This window comes from Gossypium arboreum, chromosome 2, assembly GCF_025698485.1.
Source record: "Gossypium arboreum isolate Shixiya-1 chromosome 2, ASM2569848v2, whole genome shotgun sequence".
In the NCBI taxonomy this organism is placed as follows: domain Eukaryota; kingdom Viridiplantae; phylum Streptophyta; class Magnoliopsida; order Malvales; family Malvaceae; genus Gossypium; species Gossypium arboreum.
This window is the reverse complement of record NC_069071.1, coordinates 113,691,837-113,719,314: the sequence shown is the minus strand read 5'-3', so window position 1 is coordinate 113,719,314 and position 27,478 is coordinate 113,691,837. Positions and strand designations below refer to the sequence as shown.

Genomic DNA, 27,478 nt, shown 5'->3' with positions numbered 1-27,478 from the left:
CCAAGTTTAGGTACTGAATTGGATTAAAAAAAGTTTAGATACCAAATTAGAAAAAACGTCAAGTTTAGGTATCAAATGTTATATTAGTTCAGGTATTAAATGTTATATTAGACTTTAAAAAAATTAGTAATTTATTCGAGCTAAGTCAGACCCAAGCTGAAACACTTTGATCCGAGACTCGGTCTATTTAGAAAATAGATCTTATTTTTTGTTTAAATCCATGTTTTGAATTTGTCCAAATCCTTTTATTTTTCGAGCGAACTTTCGAGTCTAGACGGATAAAATGGCTCATAATCTCTTAAAATAAAATATCTAAATTTAAAATTAAATACCAAGAAAAAGTGATAATACGGTAAGTCACATAATGTTTAATTCGAGGAAAAAATAAAATAGAGAGCATAATTAATTTTTAATTAAAATTAATTCGTTTTTAATTATTAGAAGTTAGGAAAAAATGATTTTTTTGCAATAAGAAAACCATTATTTATAAAATGATTTTTTTGCAATAAGAAAACCATTATTTATATATTATAAAAATATGGAAATATTATTAAATCTAGTATATAGCTGCTCTCTTTGCCAACTTGATTGCCTGACTTCACAATACATGAGTTAAATTAGTTATCACAATAAACCCATTTGATGGCTTGATAGTTAAGCCTATTTATCATACTAGGTATAGATTGAGTTTGAGTTGTACTAAATACGTTTATTATTTAAATTTTAACATATTATTGTAATTCATTAAAAAGAATTGCAATAAACATAAAGTAATTGATATCAAAATTTCCGTGATTTGTTGTTTTCCTTGAAAGAAGATTATCCCATGTGGAATTTAGAAGTCCTTCATACTTGAGTGTATAACCCAACTTATAAACAAGTCTAGTGGAAAGGCTTGTTCGAATAATGAATATCAAATCCAACTTCGCCTTAAAAATTTTCCTTTTATACTTACAAAATGTTAAATAAATATTTGAATTTGAATAGTAATACTAAAGAGAATGCATTAAAGCAAATTTGAGGGTTTCAAATTTGAATTTTACAAAAATTCCAAATCTTAGAGACCTAATGCCATGCCATCCCCAAAAGCAACGCCAACTCTATTATGAATTTAGCTCAAAAATTGTATCCATTACAATTATATTGCCTCTATCAAACATCCAATCAAATTAGAAACTAAAATTTTGACAATCATATAGAAGGTACTCGTTTTGCAAACAGGTCTACAACTATTGGGTCAAAAGAATGATATGAATAAATACCTTTGCTCTCTTATTTCGTCATACGGTAATCACAAGAAGTGTATAATCTGGGTAAGAAACGACACCGTTCGAGTTAACAATCGTAAAACTCCAACCACATCAAAATGCTGAGCCACTGCCACCTTTGTTTCTCCTCATCATCATATCTTTCGCTTCGTTGATCTTCGATGCAAGGTAATGGCTTCCACCGGCGTCGGGATGATTCGCAACCATCACCCTCCTATGTGCCTCCTTAATCTTTTCCGCCGGAGTACTTTCTCTGTTTGGAAAAATTATATATAGAAAGAAAAACGTTCATGCATAGCTCGTGAAAGAACATTGTTTAGATGACATTGTTTACGATACAAGGTGCAATGGCCGGAAGAGAACGAAGGTAAATGTATTCAAAGAACCCTAAATGCAATAACCGAAGCAAAAGCTCACAAAAGAACATTGTTTAGATGAAATTGCTCGCGAAACAAGGTGCAATGGCCGGAAGAGAACTAAGGTAAATATATTCAAAGAACCCAAAGCAATACAGCCTTTGTTCATTCTTGAAACGAACTTGAACCCCGAATATATGATTAATTTCTTAACAATCCCCAATCTTAAACTAAATCTCAGCTAAGATCATAAAACTAACATCAATAAAATAGAACCTATAAACTTCATTAATATGCCACAATAACCACAAAATCAAACAAAGCCCGTTTCATTAAAATCTACTATAAAGCATAAATTATTTGAGACAAACAAGGGGTTAATTGTCATTAATAATTACTAACAAGGTTCACAACATCAAACACCATTAATGATTAACAATCATCCGTATTGGAACTATACTAATTACCTCTACCCTCAAATTATCCCACATAAAATTCATTCATTTGACGAATAGCCCATAAAAATCAAACAAAACCATTTCATTAAATTCAATTTTCAACTTCAACTTCAAACATTTCATAACATAAAGCAGAAAATTCAACACAAAAAAAGGGGTTAAAAGAGGAGAAAAAAGTACCTTACACCGAGAATAAGAGCGGCTTCTCTCCGTGTCATACTAGGCTGAAACCCACCTTCATAAAATCTTCGAACCCTAGCCGTCGGCGGTCTTGCCTTAAACGCCTGCCAAGCCCTAATACTATATCTCCCCGCATAAGCAGCCGCCGCCACCGCGATTCCGGCTATTAAAGGAGCAACCTAAAATTAAAAAGAACAACCCAAATCCTTTTTAAGCATATTTGAATATTAAATACCTATAATTTCTTACATAGAAGGAGAATCAATTTCAGGGACTCACCATTTCTGTGCTATCTCTGGATTGTCGTTGCATTTCGTTATAAAAGATTTTAGGTTTTAGGGTTTTTATGTGATGAAAGAAAACAGACCCGATTTGTTATTTATATTACTTGACCCACCCACCACCGACCCGGCTTTTGCGTATTTCCCAAGGAAAACATTTCTTTTAGATTTTTCTCTCTAATTTATGGACCGCTGATTTTTCTTTATAAAAAATTATGGTTTTCTTAAAGGCATAATTTTAACTTTAGCCCCTAACTTTTATCTCTTTTATCAAATTGGTCTCAACTCTTTTTGGGATCACCTTGACATCAACCTTTGAAATTTAGTCAAATTATTTTTTGATAGACGAAAAACTAATAGACCTGTTAAAATTTCGACAACATTGAACGGCAGCCTATGTAGTAGTCTACGTGTACTTCAATGTTTACGGGGATAATTTTTTTTTATAAAGTACACATAATCCATCATGCGGACTACCATGTCATCATTGTTAAAATTTTAATAGTCTCGTCAAATTTTAGCCAAAAAAATAATTTGATTAAATTTTGAGAATTAAGGACCAAAGTGAAAAAAAAGAAGATAAAGCTCAAATTGACAAAATAACTAAACATCATAGGATAAATTTGTCGCTAACACCTTTTTCAAATTCCTTGATCTTAATTTTACCAAGTTTATTTTAAATTTATATCGTGAACTTTGATTTAATGCAATTTGATACATAAACTTTAATTCGGATGCACTCATATACATTTGAAGAAATAAATACATTAATTTATTTTTATATTGAATAAATATAATTATTCGTATATGCAAAATATAAGTATAAAACGATACTATGTGTTTATAATATATAAAATTTGATCAAATCAAAATTTTGTTTAAATTTACACAAAATCGAAATTCATTTATAAAATTACACCGTAAATCAAAATTGATGTATAATTTTCAAATTTATCCCTTTAATTAAAATTAATATATTAACAATTAAATCGTTCGGATTTATCAAATTTCATCAATAAATTAGCAGATAAATATCATAAAATACAATTAAACAGTGTAAAAAGCTCAAAATAAACAAGTAATGTATATAATTTATTATACAAATCAATACAACACCAGCACAAAGAATTATAATGAACAAATTGTCAATGAACTAAAAATTATGCGTAGTTTGTTCTCAAATCTCACAAATAAAACCTGAATGAATTAAAAATATAGAGAAATTAAATGACACCACCATTCACCGCACCAATTTTTGTATTAGTAATAATGCTGGTATCGACTCTCGGTGGACCAGAGTGCCGCCTCGGTTTGGCCGGTGAAGGTGGATACAAGAGTCGTTTTTTGGTCGACATGATTGGTCCTTTGTCGGGTGTACCATTTGCTTCTAGTCCCAAGGGACTTTGCAACCTGGTTTTGGCCCTTGCCGATTTAGTTGGTACCATATAACTCGGAAGTGACGGCGAGCTTGCTAAGCTCTCGTCGTCACGCACCAGTGAGCCGGCAATGCTGTGTCTTCGGTTCCGTTCGGATTGCGCGCTGACTATGCTTCTTGTGTCGTCGTCCTGGGCAATGATACTGCCGCTAGGGCTTGCGGACTTCAGCTTTCGGGATGGTGTGGAAGGTGGTTTCGGAGAAGGGGATAGGTGACTTGATGTTCGGTTAGGCTTTTGGCTCGATTTCGGGGATTGTTTATTATCCAAATTGAGTTGGTAACGAGCGTAAGCTTTGCTGATTTCTCCTTCGAAATGTGCACTCTTTACCGATGACTGGTCGTTGTTCGGTTCCTTTCCCGTCACGCCACGTCCTTCCCATGGTCGAGCTGCCATCCATCGTTCTAACCAACTCCAACCCCACGTCAGGTTGTTCATATCCATGAATAACGGATTCATAGATTTCGAACCGTTCTTCCAAGTTTGCTGCAAAATTGGGATATTTAGAACATCATCACCATTATTATATTTCAATCCGTTAGTGTTTCGAGTTTATCGTAATGCTCGGAATTACCTGATGAGTAAATGAATAAGCCATTGCCCTTTCTCGTCTCATTGCAGCCTCGTGTTTGCTCAATAAGCTCGCTTCGATTTGTTCCTTCGATTGCAAGCTATCGTCCCAATCTTCCCCCATCTGTTTAAACAACCAAAACCGGCACTTTCCCGATGAGAAAACTAAGCTGTTTAACGAACATATATAACAAAAATCACTCAAAAATGCACTGTAATAACCCCGATTTTATAGAACTTACCTGCAAATTCACAAGCTCTTTCGCATGTTTCTGCAAGATTTGTCTCTGAAGAGCTTGATTTTCTTCGGTCATACGGATTCTCCTCATCCGAATCTGACACTGCACACGAGAAAGTGTTTGCATACAACGAAGGGTACTCGTCACTTGCCGTTTCACCGCAGGTCCTTCCATTAACGATTTCAGCCTCACAAGTCCTCGTAAAGCACGCAATGCTCTTTTCGCCTTTAAAACGATAAATCATACATAATCAATGAATCCATTGCTTAAATTTTCGGTTTAAATCGTGCAAAAACAGTAAAAAGTACTATGGAGGCCCTTTTACTAGAAATCAGATTGCATTTCTCTTTACTCAAAAAATAGATAAATTAATCTATGTGCATTAGATTAAAGAGTAAATTAACTTTTTCTGTTAAAAATTCCATCACTTTTTACTGTTAAAAACTGATGTATCTAACAAAATAATCAGACAGTTACACGTGACACGTGTACCTCAACAATGACTAGTTTAGTCTTTAATCTAATGTACAAGGACTAATTTACTCATTTTTTAGAGAAAAAGACAAAATAAAATCTGACTCCTAATACAAAGCCCTCAATGACACTTTCACCTGCAAAATACTATCCAACATTACCATGTAAACTCGAAAAGCTGTCTGAATTTTGATCACTGCAACTTCCTCCATAGATTTTCCAGCGAACCGAGAGTCTATATTAAGTCGGCGTTGAACGACCGTAACAGCAGCCGGGGTCGGAACAGCTGGAGCAACAACAACATCATCATCGGTAGCTTCAGCAACCGTCTCGGGTTTGATTATTTTCTCATCTTCCGGCTGAGGTGGAGGGGACAAATTAACAGTTTCTAATGTGGGTGCAGCTGCATTAGAACTACTAGGACCCAAATGCACTTGCTTATCCAAAATCTGTTCTTTTTACATATGAAAAGAAAAGCGGTAAAATTGTAAGTTTAGTCCCTCTGTCATATTCAAACTTGAAATTAAATTCCATATACTTTAATTCGACATAATTTTATCATACACCTTTATAATCAGTAAATGTACGTTAGAGATCCCTCTATTATAAAGGCTTGATCAAATTAGTCCCTCTACTATTAAATAAATCAAATTAATCCCTATAAAAATAGCATTTACTATTTAACAAAGGTAATATTTATTAAAGTTTTTATAGTTCTGTAAATGAAACTTTTTCTTTTGGAATTGAACTACAATTGAAAAGAAAAATTAAGACATTTTTTACGCCGTAAATGTTAACTCTGTTACAATTTGGTATCATTTGATTCTTTGTAATAGTATAGGGACTCAATTAATTCATTTAACAATAGAGGGACGAATTTGATCCAGCCCCTATAATACAGGGACTTCCTAGGTACTTTAACCTTTTATAATCTCATTAGTCTAAATAATCGACGCCTTATACCAAACTAAACAAACCTCAAATTTCAGTATAACAAAAGGATCAAAATCACAAATTGACCCCAAAGAAAACATAAAAATTTAAGTACATGTGGGTTGACCAGAAATTTAACATGAATTATGGACTGAATTGAAATTTTTCAAACCTGATTTTTCTTTTCCTTTGACTCTGGATTGAAGGCTTTCTTTAAAGAAGATAGCCATTTTACTTTCTTCCCCATCTTTTCTTTCCTCGATATGATCCTTCAAAAACAAAAAAGAAAAAGAAAATCCATGATCTATCATGTTAATGTATATTTATTAACACAATCCAAAACATGATTAAAAAAAAAACAAGCTAAAAAAGTGATTTTTTTTCCTACTTCAGCTAAAAATTTTCTCTCTTTTTTCCCAAATTTTCTCACCAACCAAACAGAACAAAAAAAAAACCTGCTATTTAAAGTTTAACAAAATTGGGAATGTACCCAGATTTTGAAAGAGGGACTACCTGAAACAATAATGCCCAGATCTCAAGAAATTCGGAAGAACGAACTTTTTTTTTGTGTGTGTGTCGGTAAACAGTTACAGAGAAAGAACAAAAACAGATCTTGAGAAGAAGGAAAGTTTATGTTTTTCAGACAAATTGAAGAAGAAACAGCTGTTTTTAAGTGAAACCCCCCACTTTATTGGGTTGGTCAAATTGGGCCACTTTTAATTGAAAAGATTTGCCTATTCCTTATCTGATTGGTTTTTTTTTCTTTTTTAAAAACAGCTGTTTTTATTTTCACGAAGTTTAGTAACTAACACAGTTAAAAAAAGGCACCGCTTTTTTTTTCCTGTCGCTTTCGAGTTTTAATGGCGATTTTATGTTTTCTTTATATCGGTGAAAACTGAGACACAACTCCACATATTTTAGATATGTGTATATAGGTTAAAATATGTTATAAATCCTAGTATTTTTAAAATTTATAAATTTAGTCTATTTATTTTTTAGATTTTAAATTTTAAATTCAATCATTAGTTAAAATTATTTTATTAAATTTGTTAATGTTATATTTTAAAATAAAAAAAATACTCACTCGGTGGTCAGAGGCTAACGGTTTAAAGGACTTAGGGAAGCCAAAATTTTAGGAAATTATGATCTTTTTTCCTTGAATTTTTCAAAAAATTTTAATTAGACCCCTCAAAATTTTTGGAAATTATTTGAAAATTCTCATTATAACTTTTAGTTTTTTATAATTTTAATTAAGCCCACTTGAAATATTTGAAAATTCTCATTAAATTCTTAAATTTTTTGAAAATTTTATTAGGCCCCTAAAATTTAGTCCCAAGATTCACCACGTGTGGTGGTAGGCATGTAATTAAAAAATGATAATGTAATTAACCTAAATTTAACAAAAAAGTAATTGTGTTAATAGTTGGACCTAAATTTTGAAACCTAAGAGAGAGAGAGACTAAATTCTGAAAATAAAAATATAAGGACTAAATTGCAAACTTTCAAAACATACACAAAGTTATAATATATTTTAATATATTTTTGATTTATCTTTTAAGAGATTTACTACATAAAATAATATTAAAATATGTAAATTCCAACATACTTAAATATATATTTTATTTTATTTTAAGATTTGAAGAGAAATTTATAAATAATAGTAATAATTGTATTTACAAAATTCCAACCCAACTAACCACAATTTTGTTTTTATTTGGACAAATAATTGCAAAATGACTTGAAGAATATATTAAATATAATCTTTCTTGTCTTACACTTAACCAAATTATTCCTATTGTAGATTTATGAAAAGGGCCAAAAAAAAAAATTCTTTTTACTATCCTTGAATCTCTTTTAACAATAAAATAGCGAAAGGTTTCGGCCAACTTGTCTCAACTTTTTTTATTCCTTCTTCGATTTTATTTTCCTTGTAATTATCTATTTTCTTTTGTTGTCGGCATCATCTCCCGACAACAAAAGATTTTTGGCTAACTCACCCCAAACTTCCCTTCTCTTTCTCTGGCTTAGCCTTGAACTTTTTTTGGATTCGTCAAAATCAAATCTCAAAGTTTATAGAAACCATTTTCCAATCGTTGATCATTCACCGTTAGATTGTTGTGTTTTCCACGCCAAGATCTCTCTAAACCAGCTAAGAGACTTAACCTTTTAGAATTTTCTGTAAGACGTTTTGAATGGCAATGCGAGAATCAAAAGCCTAGAGTTTTCCAGAAGTTTTCATGGTTGTCAATTGTTTGGCCATTGAGCAACTATTAATGATCCCCCCACCATCCCTAGTCATGCCCTTAATGGCAACCAGGTTATTTTCCAAGCATATTGTGAAAAGGCTCCTTGAAATAATTTTTCTGTCAATTGTTTTCATCGTGATTTGGCATCATATGGTTACCATCCATGACTTTTTTTAATTCCTAGTGACTCAAGTTTTCTAATCGTTTATGATTCAAATCATAAATGATTTCACTATCATATCAATAAAGATCTGCACAAAAGCTCATCGTACCAAAAATCTATTTGTCTCCATGGCTAAAACGTGTTGAGGTTATATATCATGACCTCTTCTTGCGCCCACTCTATCATCAAGGAGGCTTGATTCAACTCATATTGGATGTTCATTTGTCTATCAAAGAGTGATATGCTTTACATGACTTTCGAGGCTTTGTCTTGTATGAGACCGAGATCCTCAACTGCTTTCCCTTTTTTCACGTAACTAGGTCTATGGCTTTGTTGGCTTTTGTTTGTATAGGATGTAGGTCCTCATTTGATATAATCCATTATTTCTTCAAGAAATGTAATGAATATTTGAAAAAAAAAATCCTTTACACCTATATAAAACCCTCCGAAAAAGTAAAGTACCAAAAAAAAAAATATTTTCCCTACATGGCTCCCAACCCACCTTACAACAATCAATCAACCAAAAGGCATGTACCACAAACACATTGTTTTCTCAAAATTTTCCCCTTCACATAGCTTGTATTTGAAGTAAGGGTACTATTTGTCTCACCCAAAAAAGAAGGATGCGAGGGGGACCAACCGAAAATTAAGTAAATCTTCGAGAAGATAAGCGCATTTCGAAATTCGAATCATCATTAAGTATCATCTTGTTAAAACTAAATCTTACCTCGACTGATCACATCAAGTCAACTTAAACAACCCATTGGTCTAACTACGGGCCTCTCTACTCCTGAAATCTAGGCGATAAAACCCTTAGTCAATAGGACCCACAACAAGCTCCGAGCTCTCTACAAAAACTCGTTCTTCACCAATGAACCCCAAGTTATCTTTTACCATAAACCTTTGTAAATTTAAAGGAGGCAAGCATAGGCCTTGACTTTTCTAAAAATAAAAAATTACTTGTTTAGTACCTTTTAAAATGATAAAATTATAAATTAACCTCCTAAAATTTTATAATTAAATTTTGGTCCTTTAAAAGATTTTCTAAATTCTCTCCGGACTCCATCCAACCTACTCGATCCAGCATCTTTTTTGTTTTATAATTTGGGTCACATAATTAAACTTCCATTGTTCTTAATCATTGCATGAAATTGTGATTATTATTAATGAGTTGGTAAAAATTAGATAATTAATGAATATTAAGGCATAATCTAACTAACCAACTCTCCAAATACTAACGTTCTTGTCCTAATTTGTTTTTATTTAATTCCGACAATAAAAATATATTAGATGGGTCCATTGAAAAAATTATTTTAAAAATTATTTTCATCACATTATTTATGGTCTCTTTTCAATTATTTAATGATATTTTAGCGAATTTTTTTATGTCATTAACACTTAATTTTGTTAATTCTTTTATCCTAAATCTCGAACTTAAAACCTTGAACCTTGAATCCAAAACTAAAGTACCAAACCCAAACCCTAAATCATAAACCTTGAACCTTGCACTTGGGTTTTGAGTTTTAGGGTTTAAAATTTAAGGTTCGATATTTGAGATTTAAGATAAAAATTACCAATATTATATGTCAATGAATGAAAAATTTTACTAAAATATTATTAAATAATTGAAAAGAAAACCATAAATATTGTGGTGGAAGGACCATAAAATAAATTTTCCCATTATTTGAATTATAATTATATCAATTAATTAATTTAAATTATAGGATAATGTTTGTTAATGTCACACTGTCATGTCTAATGCTTGATAATATATAAGACGTGGATACACGTCTATTTCAATAATAATTGGACACCCACAATCAAAATCAAGTCCAAATAATATAATATAATTTTAAAATAAAATAAAATCAAATAAAATCAAAATTATAATATGAAATTCCTTGGTTTAAATGGAAAAAAATGAATTTTTTTTATTATATAGGCATTGGGTCCAATTTGTTGGAAATTATTTTAATTGTAACGTAAAAGTCTCCATTTCAAAGTTCCGTTGAAAATATCTGTCGTATTTTGGAATTTGAATCATAAAACGACAAAGAAAATAAATTTTTGGGTAAATTAATATTATTTGATTGAGGCTAAAAAAATAAAAAAAACCAATATTTATTCCAGAGCTGTCAATTCATTTCAAAATGTTACAAAGAGGTCCACAAATTTGGCCATAGACAAATGTATGTTACCTGCTGAACTTTGAAATTGATTTAATCAAGTTAATTGACGGAATTTGATTAAATTGTTAAAATTAGGAGAAAATTTTTTAGGGGAGCAGAAATTAAATTGTAATTTTGAAAGAATTAAATTAAAATTTTGTCATTTTAAAGATGGACCAATGTGTAATTTTACGTTTACTAATTTAGAATTTTAAAAATTTTAGGGGGCCAGGGCTTATAAAATTTCAAATATATTTATAATATATAAACATTTAACTCAAATCTTGTTTATCGACTTACAAACCAGTCAAACCTATAAATTTTTTGGTTTAATCGAAAATATTAATCAAGTTTAAGTTAATTCAGTTTAATTTGTTATAATCATGATCGATTAGTTAATCAATTAGAATTTAGAATTAATCGATTAAATTAATTTTTATTTTTTTTAATCGAACCGATGAATTACTCTTTTCCGACAAATGAATACCCATTGCTTGGCCCATAATTAATTATAGGTCCAACCACTTTTGATTCTAACAAATCCATGTTCTAACAAACACATTGATGATCTTATCCCCTTATAATTGTGTTCAAAATATTTCATATTCCTAGTGATTAATTTATTATACAAACTTAAAAATACATTATTTTAAAGTAATAACATTGGAATTAATAGTGGTTGTAAAAAGTGGTAATATACTTCTTCTATAAGTATTTGGGTCAAGTTCAAATTCTAAAATTAACATTATTGAAAAAAAATTATCCGAATATCACCCGAGTCTAAATAATATTATTTTAAGATTGTAAAACTGGTAAAAACAGTGTACTTATAAAAACCAAGTAATAATATTGGACAACCAAACTGTTAATATGTTAAAGCATTTTGAAGATTAGGGAGGTAATAACTTGTATGAAAATGTTAACTCCTATCAATAGGTTTTTTTTTTTTAGTTCAATAATGGGGGAAGGGGGGGTCAGTAGCATAGATCACAAATTCCATCCATTTATGGGTGCAAGGATAAATTTGTCTAAGTCGAAAATGATTCACATAATAGTGTATACATGGTTGAAAGGGAGTGAAGTGGTTGAGTCATGTATACATGTATTTGGAAATTGTTGAGGGGATGTAACACCCCCTACCAGTATTCCGAGCCTAGAATAGGGTACGAGGCATTACCGAACTTAATATGATCAATCATGTAAAAATCAGCCATAAAATTTCTTCTAAATTAAAAACTTTCATATATATGTTTAATGTCCCTTATATGGGCCTATGGGGCCCAAAACATACATTCAGGGTGGTTCGGGACCAAACCGTAAACATATGAAACTTTTGCAACACTTAGAAAATTTTCACACTTTGGAGAGTCACACGCCCGTGTTTTCAACCCGTGTAACTCTCTGTTTATAATTTCATCACCCTTGTCAGTCGTACACTTCATATAAATAACAAGAAACGTGTATGGGCTCATTTCTCATTAAATTTCTCATATATATAATCAATTTCACGTTATGTAATCATACAACATATGTCACCATAGCTCGTAATCTAAATATATTTTATAACAACTTATCTTGATTTCATCTTGTTTCATATTTAAGCTTAAATAACAAGTATTTGAAATATCATCTTTATGCAAATAGTACACATGAGGTATATAATTCCATAATTATGAATAAACACATTTATCAAACATTTTCCATGTTCATATACCAATGTCTCATGTCTCCATATATCAATAACCGTCATTTTCATGAGTTAGAGTTCAATTTCATAATTATTTGTCTCGTGTTCAATTTATTCCATATCGAACTTTATTCATTAATACGTTTGAATTATCAATACATATGGACAAGTACATTCAAGATGAACAATTATATAATCACAAATGAATTCATTTATCAACCAAGTTCTATACTCATATCTTATCAACTCGTACTTCTGTATCACATAATTCCATGTAACACTTACCAAACTTTGTCAAATTAGTGAACGTCTTACGAATTGAGTACTTCGTTTACTCGATGTCATAGTTCAACTATGGTCTTACACATCTTCATTTATCGATGTCATAGCCCAGCTATGGTCTTACACGAAATCACATATCACATATCGATGCCATAGCCCACTATGGTCTTACCTAATTACATATCTCAATGATGCCATATCCCAGATATGGTCTTATACAGTAGCATATATCACACCGATGCCATATCCCAGATATGGTCTTATACGGAAATCACTTGTCACTTGTAGCCGAAGCTACCACTATTCACTGATCAGGTAGCTGGAGCTACCATTTTCACCGATCGGTAGTCAGACTACCATTTTCATCGATCGGTAGCGAAGCTACCACTTTTCACTGATCAGGTAGCAAAAGCTACCACTTTTCACTGATCAGGTAGCCGAAACTACCACTTTTCACTTGTCATTTGTCCTTGATCAGATAAGTGTAGCCAAAGCTATAACTTATCACTTTCACTTATCCTTGATCAGATAAGTGTAGCCGAAGCTCTCACTTATCACTTGTTGACATGGTCCAACTATGGTCTTTTCCTTCAATTCATCTTGTCACTGAACTGAAATGCTCAATTTGATCATTTATTCAATTTTCATGCTTTTACATTATTCACGATTTTATCATCAATACATATGAAATAACACATCATGAAATTCATAAAATTAACAAATAATCACTAAAATTTAGCCATATAAACTCACAAGTACAAATTTTGTATTATAACGATAATCATAATTTCATAATAAATATTCCACATAAAACATTATATCATTTCTAATCCAACACTTATCGATTATAATCGGGCATGTGTTTAATTTATACACGAGTCATTCATATATTTTTCCTCCTCCTCCTCTCCATCTACATCCTTGGTATAAATAACACACTTGTAAGTAACCTTATCCATAATTTTCACTAATTACTTATGTGAATATTCAGACTATCCACCCGTGTCGTAGTCACTAAATTATTTATATCTGGAGATAAAAAACTCAAAATTAAGATCCGCTAATTTTACATGAAACTAGACTCATATATCTTCTTACCATAAAAATTTCATAATTTTTGGTTGGGCCAATTAATACAGTTTATTCATTGAAGTCTCCCCTATTCTGCTGTCTGACAGTTCCGAATCTTCTTCACTAAAATTTAATTATCTCCTCGTACAGGATTCAAATGGTGTTCCTGTTTGTTTCTCTTGAAAATAGACTCATTCAAGATTCTAAACATATAAATTTAAGCCCTTAACTATTTAGGATTTTACAAAGTCAGAACAGGGGAACCCGAAATCATTCTGATCTTGTCTCACAAAATTTATCATATCTCATGATTTACAATTCCATTGCTTACATCATTTCTTCTATAAGAAACTAAACTCAATAAGCTTTAATTTTATATTTCATTCATCCTCTAATTCCATTTCTACAATTTTTGGTGATTTTTCAAAGTTAGACTACTGCTGCTGTCCAAAACAGTTTTAGTGCAAAATGTTGATTTCCATTTTGCCCCAAAGTTCACAATTCATACAATTCAGTCCTTGCTCAATTAACCCCTCAAGTAAGATAATTTTATAAATTCATACTTTTCCTAGACATTATAAGTTATTTCATAACTATTGAAATTCAGAATTTCTACATACAACTCTAACTTCAAACTCTTTTACAATTAGGTCCCAAACATTCACTTTCTATTCAATTCTTTCAATAAAATCAGCATATAAACAATATAAAGCTCTAATTCCATGCCAAATCATCATATAATTCCAGCACATATTCATAGCAACTTTCAATTTCTTTCATAGAATCAAAAACTAATGAATTTAACAAGTGGACCTAATTGTAAAGTCACAAAAACACAAAAAATTCATGAATAATCAAGAATTGAACTTACCTGAAGTAAAAATATGAAAAACCAGCTTAAGGGAACTCTTCCATGGTGTTTTTTCTGATGAGAATGCAGAAAAATAAAGAGAAATCTAGATAATTCCACTTTAGTCCTAGCTTTATTAAGTAAATTTTGCAATTTTCCAATTTTTCCCTTAATTCTCGTTAATTTCTTGCTGATTTCATGCCATTTCCGTCCAGCCCAAAGAGACCTTGGGTCTATTTTCCTTTTAAACCCTCTTTCTTTTATCATTTAAGCTATTTAATCATTTCCCATAATTTTGCATTTAATACAATTTAGTCTTTTTTGTTCAATTAACTATCAGAACTTTAAAATTTCTTGACGAAACTTTAATACTGACTTATTAACACTCCATAAATATTTATAAAAATATTTATGGCTCGATTTAAAATTCTCGAGGTCTCGATACCTCGTTTTCAATTCTAATTATTTTAATATTTATTTTTAGTACACTATTCACTACTTCAAAATTTTTCCTAACTTCACATTTAACTTATACTCACTAAATTAATAATATTTCCGACTCATTTTTCTGATTTAGTGATATCGAATCACTGTTCCGACACCACTAAAAATTAGGCTGTTACAGGGGAGATCGGTTTTATTCTGGGAGATGAATTTTTAGAGTGTTGTCCAGGGAGCCAACAAACCTCTCAATAATGGAGGTATTGTGTTTGAGGTGTTTACACTCGGGTTTTGTCTTCTGACTCTGAGAGTCAAGTGGTAGTGTTCTTATCTACTAATGTCATTTAAGAGCATGAGTTCGAACTCCACCAAGACCAATTGTTCACATCACCTCGAAGTCAAGAGACAAAACATAAGGCCTCGGGTAAAATACCTCCATCGTTTAGGGATTAACCGGCTTATTGAATGACACTCTAAGAAGATATCTCCCAGAATAAGACCAACCTCCTCTCGACAGAAATAATTAATGTTTTACCTATCTGTTTGAAGTTGGGTCGAGCATGACATGGAAATTACCCACGTATTAAACATGCATGATTTAACTGTCTAAAGAATGTTAGCCCTTGAAATCTCATAATTATGCAAAGTACAGATTTGAAAAATATATTTAGTTGCCTACGACGTTCTTAGAATTGTGGGGTGACCACATCTCTGAAGGTCCCAAAAGATTTTATAAGTTGAATGAAATTAAGGAAGCAAAATTATATTATATTTGTTGTACACCAATAATCACCAACTCAAAACTTGAATAAAATCCGTGTCATCTACCTGCGACCCGGTCAAGTCCCACCAGATGGATATGTGCAAGGCATACAACGAAAAGACAGTCAGGGGAACTCGCAATATCAGCTCACATGAGTCAAGGGGAGTTCGCGATCCCAGCTCGCACATACCTGAGGAGTTCGCATGTAAGGGGCCGCGAGGTCTAGCAGGCGGCTCAGAATGGTACACGTGTTCAACATGCTCGAGGCCTACTCAGAATGTTAGTCTTATGAATAGTGGGGTCAAGTCCATGAACAGTAATAATATATATAAATACTCAAATATTCCCTTTAATGAGACACACAAAAAATTTACTCAATAATATTATATTATAAATTTGTGGGTGAGAAGAAAATAATTACAAAGTAGATTAATTTGCATTGAATTAATTTAATTAAAAACATGTCATAGCAAGAACATGTTCTACAACCTTTTTTTAAAATTATTTAATTTTTGTAATTTGCCCACCAAAAATAAAAATCAAAGATTAAAAAGGAGCTTTGATATTTTCACCTACTAGCCAGCATATTATATTTCCATATTTTAGTATCAATGTTGAATAACTCAAATTATTATATACCTAACAAAAGCATGATTTTTGAAGATACTATGAAAGTTGAATAAATAGATATAATACATGAGGAAGAATTTGGTGAGGTTACATACTCAATTTGTTTATGTTTTCCAAACAAATCGAGATCGTAAATATCAGAAAGTCCGGCGAAATGGACGATCTCGATCCACTTGTAATGTTCAATGCATTTCAATGTAATATTATTTTGATTATCGAACTCTAATTAAACTTTATAAATCATAAAATTATCTTTAAATACCAAAAATATATATATATATATATATATATATGTATATATGTATGAACTTCTTTTAGTAATTTGGATACATTATTGGTATCAGAATATTGTTCCACAACGATCCAGAACAATGGTTGAGGAATATATTATAGTGAACAAATGGCAATTATTAATTTTTGCCACTAAACTTTGAAAGAGACTACTGATTGATTTTAAACTCTAGTTTTTGGCGAACCAGAAGGTGCGCCTTATCTTTTCATGTTCTCCTACGGATTTCTGCCACAAAAACTTGAGATATTTGCAAAATAGTGGATCACCGATCACTACAACTTTTTTATATAATTATAAATATTTTCTACTTTCAATAATAATTTAAAATTCAAGCTAAATTCAAATTCTAAAATCACTTTTATTATGGAATCGAACTAAACATCACTTAGAACTCTCAAATATAATACTTTTAATATAATACTTTTAATTTTTTTTATCTTACATCTAATGTCACCACCACTATTTTTACGCAAATCCTAAAACCAGTCAAATGCCAATTTGAAACATGATATTAAGTCGATTACATCAAAAATCAAAACAAATCAATTAAACCGTCATCGTTCCATACTAAAAAGTATAGCTATGTAAAATTTGCCTCACCTATTCGCAGGTGAGAGCACAGCTGAAAAGAACAGTGAAGGCTGTGAATTCTCTGTCGCTATGGAAGCATTCGATATAATATATAAACGCTCAGAATTGAAAAACATTAAAATATAAAACTAGAATTTGTTTAAAAAGCAAATCAACAAGTCTCATAAAAAGTAAATTTAAAGTCCAAATTTAAGATAATTGTCCAAAGCTGTAATGAAAACTGATAATTATCTCTGAAATAATCTCTCATTTCTTCTTGGCAGCAGATTTGGTGACCTTAGCACCAGTTGGGTCCTTCTTCTCAACACTCTTGATGACACCGACAGCAACGGTCTGGCGCATGTCACGGACAGCAAAACGTCCGAGTGGTGGGTATTCGGAGAAAGTCTCAACCACCATGGGTTTGGTGGGAATCATCTTTACCATACCTGCATCACCGTTCTTCAAGAACTTGGGTTCCTTCTCGAGTTCCTTGCCAGATCGTCTGTCAATCTTGGTCAACAGCTCAGAAAATTTGACAGCAATGTGAGAGGTGTGGCAGTCGAGGACTGGGGCATAACCATTTCCAATTTGGCCAGGGTGGTTCATGATGATAACCTGTGAGGTGAAGTTGGCAGCTTCCTTGGCCGGATCATCCTTGGAGTTTGAAGCAACAAAACCACGTTTAAGATCCTTAACAGCAACGTTCTTAACGTTGAACCCAACATTGTCACCAGGGAAAGCTTCCGGGAGGGATTCATGGTGCATCTCAACAGACTTAACTTCAGTGGTCAGACCAGTAGGACCAAAAGTAACAACCATACCGGGTTTGAGGACACCAGTTTCAACACGACCAACAGGGACAGTTCCAATACCACCAATCTTGTAGACATCCTGAAGTGGAAGACGAAGTGGCTTATCTGAGGGCCTCTTGGGCTCGGTGATCTGGTCAAGAGCCTCAAGGAGAGTAGGACCCTTGTACCAATCGAGGTTTGTAGATCTCTCAATCATGTTGTCACCCTCAAAACCGGAGATTGGAACAAACGGGATCTTCTCAGGGTTGTACCCAACTTTCTTAAGATAAGAAGAGACTTCCTTGACAATTTCATCAAACCTTGCCTTTGAGTACTTTGGGGTTGTTGCATCCATCTAATAATACCAAAAGACAATCAAAAATCAGTTCCAAACAACCAAAAACAGTTTATCAATTACAATATAATACAATAAACAAGTTCTAAACATTACCTTGTTGCAGCAGCAAATCATCTGCCTAACACCGAGGGTAAAAGCAAGCAAAGCATGCTCACGAGTCTGACCATCTTTAGAGATACCAGCTTCAAAACCACCAGTGGTTGAGTCAATAATGAGAACAGCACAGTCAGCCTGTGAGGTACCGGTAATCATGTTCTTGATAAAGTCACGGTGTCCAGGTGCATCAATAACGGTGCAATAGTATTTGGTGGTCTCAAACTTCCACAGGGCAATATCAATGGTGATACCACGTTCACGCTCAGCCTTAAGCTTGTCAAGCACCCAAGCATACTTGAATGACCTTTTGTTCATTTCAGCAGCCTCCTTCTCGAACCTCTCAATCACACGCTTGTCAATACCACCAAGCTTGTAGATCAAATGACCAGTAGTGGTCGACTTGCCAGAGTCGACATGGCCAATGACAACAAGGTTGATGTGAACCTTCTCCTTACCCATTATAAAACTCTGGAGAGAAGCTGAAAATCAAAAAACAACAAAATCCATATATAAATAACAAATAACAAATCTAAAAACCTACCAAGTTAAGAAAAACTAATCAAGTTAAAATTCCTTCAACAAAGATAAAAAGTGGCCGCTGGGATTCGAGCCCAGGTCCTCCATAGATATGGAGTTCTTTCCACTGAACTACAGCCACTAGATCTTAAAATATACTTTTCCATGAAAACTATCTTTGATTGTTTTGATAATTTTCAATAAAAATTTTCGCTTAGGCTGAATTTACTTCAATAGATCGGTTTTCACAGGAATTATTTTCTCAAAAATATAAAATTAAAATTTTAAATCATAAAAATATTAAACGAACATAGATGCATAAAACCTAAACACAAATCGATCAAAGGAAAAAACTTAGATAAGATTATTTACGTAAACAACTAAATCATATAAAAATAGAACTAATATTTCGGCAAAAACAATCAGGTAAGGTTATTTCTTCAAATCAATAAAACTAGCTTCTATATGTCAATTATCACAGGAATCATGATCACCAGAACTAAATTTAGAATTTTACTCCACCTTAGATGCATCGAATCTAAATAAAATGGATCGAAACAAACAAGAAATAAAGAACTACGAAATAAACCAATCAACCAGAAAAAATAACCCAAAAACAAACTTCGATTAACATAAACTGTAACTAAATCACGTAAAAAGTAGAACTAATAGACATATAAGCAAACAACCAATCAGATGAGATTTACATCTTCTAATCAAAAGAATAAAATTTCAAAAACATTAAAAACATATAAGAATAGGATCTATACCTGTAAGCTTAAAGAAAAGACTAACTGAGAATCGCTACACAAAAAAAGGCTCTCCACGTAATAGCCGAAATGAAAGTAGAAAGCAAGTGAGGGAGGCAGCCTGCTTTAGCTTAAGTAGCCAGTGATTCAACTTTGGTTTAACTAGGGTTTCTTTCTTATCCGTTGGATTAAAGATAATCCAACGGCTCATACTTGACATCTCACATCAGCAGCCACAAAGTTTTTTTTTTTAAATAATTATTTTTTGTGTATTTCGTCCTTGCTTCCTTGTTAAGATTAGATGCCCTAATCTGACTTCATTTGCTCTGGAAAACCCTAAAGTACCCTTTAACCTTTTGCAAAATAAAACCAGAGTCCTTAAATATTTGAACTGACAATTTTACCCTCCATTCTTTATTCAATTTTCGGTTTTTTGTTCTGAACTAGGGTGTATTTAGACCTGTCCTTGACTAGTAGCCCTCTCAATCCGACTTGAGTCGAGTTTGGATAAATATTTTCTGTGTCTCAAGTTGACCTAATTTAAATTCAATTTAGATAACAAAATATATTTGAAATTTAAAATTTAATTGTTAAATATTAATTAAAAATATATATTTAATATTTTATTAATTTTTTAATAGTAAAACAAGTTTTTTGAATAGACTGACTTAGTTTGAATTCTTTAAAAAAAAGGGTTTTGACTTAACTCGACCATGAACACCTTTTTAAGTGTAATTGAGTAAAATCGAGTTCAAGCTATAAGAAGCTAGGTTCAAACTTAGAGTTTAATTTAGGTTTTGTTTAGCATTGTAATTGAGTAAAACCAATATCAAGCTATAAGAAGCTAGGTTCAAACTTAGAGCTTAATTTAGGTTTTGTTTAGTATTGATTCTCAAAAGTGTTTTTGAGCCAAAAACAGTTTTGAGCAAAAATTAAAATTTTCTGCTTCTGTTTTTTGTGTTGGTTTTTGTCTAAGAAGCACTATTGAGAGTGTTTCTGGGACAAAAAATACTTCCTAGAAGTAATGTTAAACTAACCATTACTTTCATGTTTAAAGTTTGGATTTAACTCTTCCGTTAAAAAAATATATTTAGGTTTAACTCGAGATAAAAATGAAGCTACTCAAACTTGTTGGATTTGACACAATTAAGTTGTTAAACCTAATAAAAACGAGTGAGTTCACAATTGTTTATATTAGTTGGAATTGAAATTTTCAATACTATTTTATATAAAAAATTAAGCTATAGAATAATTAGAGCTCAAAAATTTACATTTAAAGTTTAATCGAGGTTTTCAAAACTGAACTAATGGTTGAATTAGTTAAACCATTACTTTCTGATTTGGTAATTTTTCAATTTAATTAAATAATTAAATATTCATAAAAACTTAAAGAAATAAATTTTATTAATTTATAGGTGAATAATACAACCTCTCTAATTGGGCCTAATTAATTTTCATATTTAAAGCCCAACTCGATCCCAATCAATTGTTTAAATAAAATAATAAGATCATTTATTCTTTATTTTTATTAAAAACATTAAATTTAAAATTTATTACCAAGCACACACTCTATTTTTTGGGATAAATTTTAAAATTATACACGAGTTTTAATTTAATGTGTAATTTTATATATGAATTTTAATTTTATGCAATTTGATACATGAAATTTTAATTTTATCCAATTCTCTTATACATCATCGTTTTATGTTTATATATTGCATACACATATAATTATATTTATACAATATGCAAATAATTTGATATGTTTATTTATTTAAATGTGTATGATTGAATCATAATTAAAATTTTATGTATACACTTGAACCACGATCAATGTTTCATGCACATAAATACGCCAAAATCAAAATTCATGTATCAAATTACACATTAAATCTAAAATTGGTATAATTTTAAAATTTATCCCTATTATCAATTTACTATCCAATACTTAAAATTGTCTATTTAAATAATTAAATTCCAAGCCCTATAATATCTAATAATTAAATATGACTTCAAAGCCCTCTATATTTGAAATTGGGAAAGTTATCTATGTAATTATATGATTTTAACTTCAATTTTCAATTTCTCTTCTTCTTTTTATCATTACAAATATAAAATTACTAATAAATAGACTAATTTATTAATTTTTATTTAAATATGATAACTAGGGGTGAATCTAGAATTTTTTTAAGAAGCAAAATTAAATTATAAATTTTTAAGATGTAAAATATAAATTTTATCATGCATTAATTCATAATATTTTTATTTTTAATGGACTAAATAACATTGTTTTCATTTTGGAGACAAAGCGCAATTTCACCTTAATTTATAACTCAATCATTTATAAGGATTTAGAACTACAATTTTCCATTATTGAGAGGGTCAAGGTCCTTATCTACCCCTTTTATTCGCCCTGATAATAACTAAAGACAAGTTAACTTAGATATTTATTTCTTACATAGAATTGACATCAAAGTTCTCAACATGCTCGACATTCCTTTCTCTTAAGATTGTATCAAGTATCAAATTATTACAATATAAATGAATTATTTGAGTAACTATAAAGTAGAATCAAACTATTATAGCACAAGACAAACTAATAATTGGTACAATCTAAACTAAAATCGACGAATTTGACTAAAACTCACACATAACAACTGCACATAATAAGACTAAAAAAATTATGCATATAATAGCACAGGGTGAATATTGAACCTGGATACTTAGAATTTAATGCCTCTATTGTGCCAAATTTTTTAACTATTTTACAGGTGAGTGACCATCAAACTTATTGCTATAGGCCGATAGGTGTTTTTATTAATATTTTTGTTCGATTTGTATATTAAAAAAATATAGGTATATGCGCGTGGTTCACTTTCTCAAACATTCAACAACGTATTACTACTCTATAAATTTTTGATAAATTTAGAAAGAAAAAATCCTCTTGAAAAGTAATACCAATGGATGACACAAAAGGAATCCACCTCCCACCAACAAAAAGAAAAACACACATTTCCCTGGTGCTAAATCAAGATTATGATAAAACTATAACACATATATATAGGCATAATTTAAGAAACGATCCTTAACATTTATATATTTTTACAATTTAACCTTTATTTTTTCTAGAAATTATGACCTCAATGACTCAATTTCAAGTGAAATTATTTTATTATTAACGAAAAAGTAATTTTGGAAATTAAATTTAGTTTGATTTGGAATATTTTTTAATAGTTAAAGTTAGAGTTGTCAATAGGTTGGATTGGGCCAGGTTCAGATAAAAAATTTAAGCATGGGCTCAACCTAAAAAATGGGTTTAAAATTTTACCTAAACTCGACTCACTGTATTAAAATATTTAAATTATTTTTATATAAAAATAAATTTTAAAAATATAATACATCAAATATACTAAAAATATTAAAATAAATGTACTTAAATAAAACAAAGATATGTGCAACTTAGCAAGCAAATACCTCCAAAATAGTAGTAAAATTAATAATAAAACAAGAGTTATACAATATCTAAACAATAACAACATAAATAGTAACAATATAATAACGAAACGATGGCAAAACAATGAAAAACAATAAAAAAAATTATTTTTTTCAAATTCGGGTCAAGCTCGAGCCAAAAAAGCTTACTCAAAGCCCGACCTATTTAGAAAACGAACATTAATTTTTTTATCCAAACCTATTTTCTAAACCTATATTTTTATTCAAATTTTCTTATTTTCCGATAGACTGAGCCATGAACAATTCTAGTTAAAATTCTGTATTTTTATTTATTAAAAATTTCAATATAAATATGACATGTCGACATCATTACCATATTATAACAAGGTGTAATATTTGGTTAAAAAGACCAACTTAGTGTTCAAAACTTCAAATATATGGTGGGGAAATTCATCACCGACTGTCTCCCACACCCCAAAGCTAAAATAAACATCATCAAGATTAATGTCGCCATCAATACTATGCCCTCAACTTTCATTACTAAAAGGGATAAATATCAAATTTATACATAAATTTCAGTTTAATATGCAATTTGATACATAAAATTTAATTTAGTATAATTACATATTTAAAACTTGAATTGTAGTTTATACTTGAACATGAAACTTTAATTTTGATTCAATTGTACACATTTAAATAAACAATATATATATTTCTATATTGGATTTAGGGTGGGTTTGGATGGGCGGTGAGGTTGCAGTGTGGTGCATTTAGCTTATTTTTTATCTCATGCTATAGTATCAAATTTCGCCGCCAACCGCAAGTAAACATATCGCCCATCTAAACCCACCTTAAATATAATCGTTTGTGTATACAATATATCAACGTAAAATAATGCTAATTCGATAATATTGTTAGTGATTTATATCAATTGAATCAAATCAAAATTTCATGTATAAAATTCAACAAAATCAAAATTCATGTATAACATTATACATCAGATCAAAATTCATGCATAATTTTGATATTTATTCCGTACTAAAAAAGGAAAAAAAAAAAAACAACAACAATACTATTTTTTTAATTTAAAGTAATTAATATCAAAATTTAACTATTAAATTAAACAAAAAAACAAAAGAGTAGGTGTGAAGAATGTGAAATCCAGCCAGCTAGACTTCATTGCCAATGGCATGTCCCTCATTTAACACACACATGGACCTGTCCCATGCCTCAATTCTTAATAATGATAATAATAAAAATAAACAAAATAAAACAAAAGGAATAGATGACATGAGAAAAGAAATTAAGAATGAGTATATTTTCTTTAATCTCTCAAATTTTTTTATTTTTGATTATAGTTTTTACGTAGAAAATTAATAACATAAAATGCATTATTAATGTATTTATCTAAATATATATTATTTAAAAATTTGGTTTAATTTGTATCTCCGATCAAACCCATTATTTTATAAAAAATAAATATTTTAAGGGTTCATTGTAATCTTCGTTATCTCAATTTTATCATTACACCCAAGTTCAAATTGAACTTAAATTGTTACATATATATTTTTAGTCACATCGTGAATATGTCATAATTTAATAATTTCAAGAAATATTTATATATAGTCATATGTTAAAAATAATTTATTTATCACTGATGCATCGATCTAATATCATGTATAAATATAAACCCTGAAATCCTAATTACAAGCAATGTATCCAAATAACTATAATGGGATAATCGAAATAAATCTAAACTTAAATCAAATAAATCTGAACTGAAAACCCATATGTAATTTAGCCACGACGAAACTCAATTTTGAAATTATCGAAACATCAACTTTATCATTAAACCGAGACATCATTGGCAAGACTAAAAGTGAAATGAGTGTGTGGTGTTTAGTTATGCTTAATAAATGTTCCAACCAAATCCAACACACCTTCTCAACTCATTGCTGTATAGATGCCGACGGTTTCATTTTTTCAATACCCAATAATTTTTTTCACCCCCCTGTTCAATTTATGTTTTGGTCCCTCGTTGCTTTATTTTCATCACTTAAATTCTCTCTTATCCACCCTTTTATATACCATTACCCCCTTCTCAACCAATAACTTATATTATTCATCATCTTCTTCTTCATTTCCATGGAGTTTACTATCATCAAATCTAGACCCATCTCCATTCTTTTGCTTCTTCTTCTCTTACTTTCCATACCCTATTTTTCAACAGGTTATTTTTGTTCCCTTTTCTTTTTTAGCAGGAAGTTTTAATTTAATTCAATTTAATTTGATATTGTTTTTTTTTTTTAAATCAAAGGTAGCTTCGATGTTTCAGAAAAAGAAGTTTATGAGATTGATTATAGAGGTCCAGAAACACACACTTCGATCCCTCCGCCTGGTCATGGCCACCGCAGTTCGGTTCACCAACAAACTGATTTACCAACTCATAAAGTAAGAAGTGTAAGTTTATATATATATATATTATTTTCATTTTTCATTGATTTTATTTATTTATTTATTTGTGTTTTTGGATTGATTTTGCAGGGAAATAAAATTCATGGGTGAATTAAGAAAGTTTTGAATTTATTGGGTTTTTTAAAGTTTTGCTGTAGTTTATATATAGCTATTTAGTTTTCTAGATTTGAATATCATATGTGAGAAATTTGAGATATTTATTTAAATCTGTAACATAGACTTTAAATTGTAAATTTGGATGGTGTGATTTTGTATCTATCTATATATATAAGATTTAGAGTTTGATTAAATGAAATTATATATAATATATATATATATATATATTTATAAATGAATTAAAATAATTACTCAATTAAATTAAAATTTTTAATTTTCAATTAACATTAATCTTGAATTTAAATGTTGGATAGCCGTTATTATTATTCCTCGTAATTTTTAAGTTTATAATATTTTATTAAGATGAATTTTAAAACTATCGTAAATTATGATTTAACATGTAATTTTATATATAATTTTTGATTTGATCAAATTCTCACGAATTATATATAAACATAAAATGATGCTATATATCAAAATTAAAATTTCATGTATACATTTGAATTGCAATCAAAGTTTCATGTATCAATTTGTAAATTGAATAAAAGTTCATATATAATTTTAGATTTATCCTGTTTTATTCTACTAATATTAAATATATAATTGAAATTTACTTGAAAATTATATAAAAAGAAACAAAAAATGGGTCATTAGTTTCTATTTTTATTATTTCGTTTTTGTTTAAGTAAAATGAATCAAAATTATTAAAAAAGAGAAAAATTATCAAAAAATTACATTGCCATGTAAGAATACCTAAGAAACAGATGGAATTACTATTATTTTATTGATTTAAATAAGATAAGAATTGATGGTTGACTATTAGCTCGATTGATATGAATATTGTTGTCAAATAAACATGTTCATGAGCCCGACTACCCGCCCAGGCTTGCCCGAAATTGGAAGGGTTTGAATAAAAATATTAATCCCGAAAAATGGGCTTGAGCAAAAAAACAATCTCAAGCTTAAACATTCAAGCCCGAGCCCGACCCAACCCGTTTTAATTTTATAATACTTTATATTATGTTATTTATATATATTATGTAATTTAGAACACATTAAAAAAATAAATCTATACTAAATATATATTATTACTCTAATGTAAATATTAAAATAATATTAAGATGACTATATAAAAATTTTCAATAAATGAAAAATGTAAAAAAAATATTAAATATTAAAATAATATAATATAAATAAATTAAAAATAATTAAAGATAATATAGGTGGGTTTAAAATAGGCTTCGGTTAGTCTTTTGCAAATATAGGCAGGTTTTGGCAAAATTTTAAGTCATATTTCGAGCCAAGTTGGGCTTGGGCAAGCATAAAGTATATTAATATCATGCTTAGGCCCGACCCAGCCCATGAGCACATCTATTCTCAATTCAAAAGGACGTAGGTTCAAGTGCATCAAATCGCATTATCTTCTTATTTATGGGTTGAGGAGGGATTATACCTATTTCTAGGTTTTGACAATATTTACTTATCACTTAACACATAATAAATTCAATTATTTTTATTTTATTCTATTTCATTTAATATTATATTATTCTTTATCAAATAATCTAATTATTTTCGATATTTAATTT

The 27,478-nt window shown here is 30.2% G+C and overlaps 4 protein-coding genes across 5 annotated transcripts; 1 reads left to right on the top strand and 3 right to left on the bottom strand.

Annotated features, from left to right (window-relative positions):
- Window positions 1-1,079: 1,079 nt before the first annotated feature.
- On the bottom strand, window positions 1,080-2,698 carry LOC108466462 (mitochondrial import inner membrane translocase subunit TIM14-3-like). Its single transcript, XM_017766824.2, has 3 exons — window positions 2,542-2,698; window positions 2,263-2,441; window positions 1,080-1,521 (listed from the first exon to the last, which is right to left on the bottom strand). Exons 1-3 carry the CDS (start codon window positions 2,572-2,574, stop codon window positions 1,362-1,364), a joined length of 372 nt encoding a protein of 123 aa, XP_017622313.1. The 5' UTR covers window positions 2,575-2,698; the 3' UTR covers window positions 1,080-1,361.
- A 916-nt stretch (window positions 2,699-3,614) lies between these two features.
- Window positions 3,615-6,963, bottom strand: LOC108463363 (protein IQ-DOMAIN 2-like). The gene is made up of 6 exons (XM_017763311.2): window positions 6,706-6,963; window positions 6,365-6,461; window positions 5,421-5,708; window positions 4,789-5,010; window positions 4,551-4,670; window positions 3,615-4,462 (listed from the first exon to the last, which is right to left on the bottom strand). The coding sequence occupies exons 2-6, from the start codon at window positions 6,437-6,439 to the stop codon at window positions 3,767-3,769; spliced, it is 1,401 nt and encodes a 466-aa protein (XP_017618800.1). The 5' UTR covers window positions 6,440-6,461; window positions 6,706-6,963; the 3' UTR covers window positions 3,615-3,766.
- A 10,547-nt stretch (window positions 6,964-17,510) lies between these two features.
- Window positions 17,511-19,954, bottom strand: LOC108466925 (elongation factor 1-alpha-like). The gene is made up of 3 exons (XM_017767304.2): window positions 19,890-19,954; window positions 18,601-19,082; window positions 17,511-18,504 (listed from the first exon to the last, which is right to left on the bottom strand). Exons 2-3 carry the CDS (start codon window positions 19,060-19,062, stop codon window positions 17,623-17,625), a joined length of 1,344 nt encoding a protein of 447 aa, XP_017622793.1. The 5' UTR covers window positions 19,063-19,082; window positions 19,890-19,954; the 3' UTR covers window positions 17,511-17,622.
- A 5,359-nt stretch (window positions 19,955-25,313) lies between these two features.
- Window positions 25,314-26,091, top strand: LOC108466743 (uncharacterized). 2 transcript variants are annotated; one of them, XM_017767117.2, is made up of 3 exons: window positions 25,314-25,551; window positions 25,639-25,781; window positions 25,866-26,091. In XM_017767117.2, exons 1-3 carry the CDS (start codon window positions 25,467-25,469, stop codon window positions 25,884-25,886), a joined length of 249 nt encoding a protein of 82 aa, XP_017622606.1. In that variant the 5' UTR covers window positions 25,314-25,466; the 3' UTR covers window positions 25,887-26,091. The 2 variants fall into 2 exon arrangements, with proteins under 2 accessions (XP_017622606.1, XP_017622607.1); XM_017767118.2 differs by having other exon boundaries at window positions 25,328-25,551; window positions 25,639-25,772.
- Window positions 26,092-27,478: the final 1,387 nt, after the last annotated feature.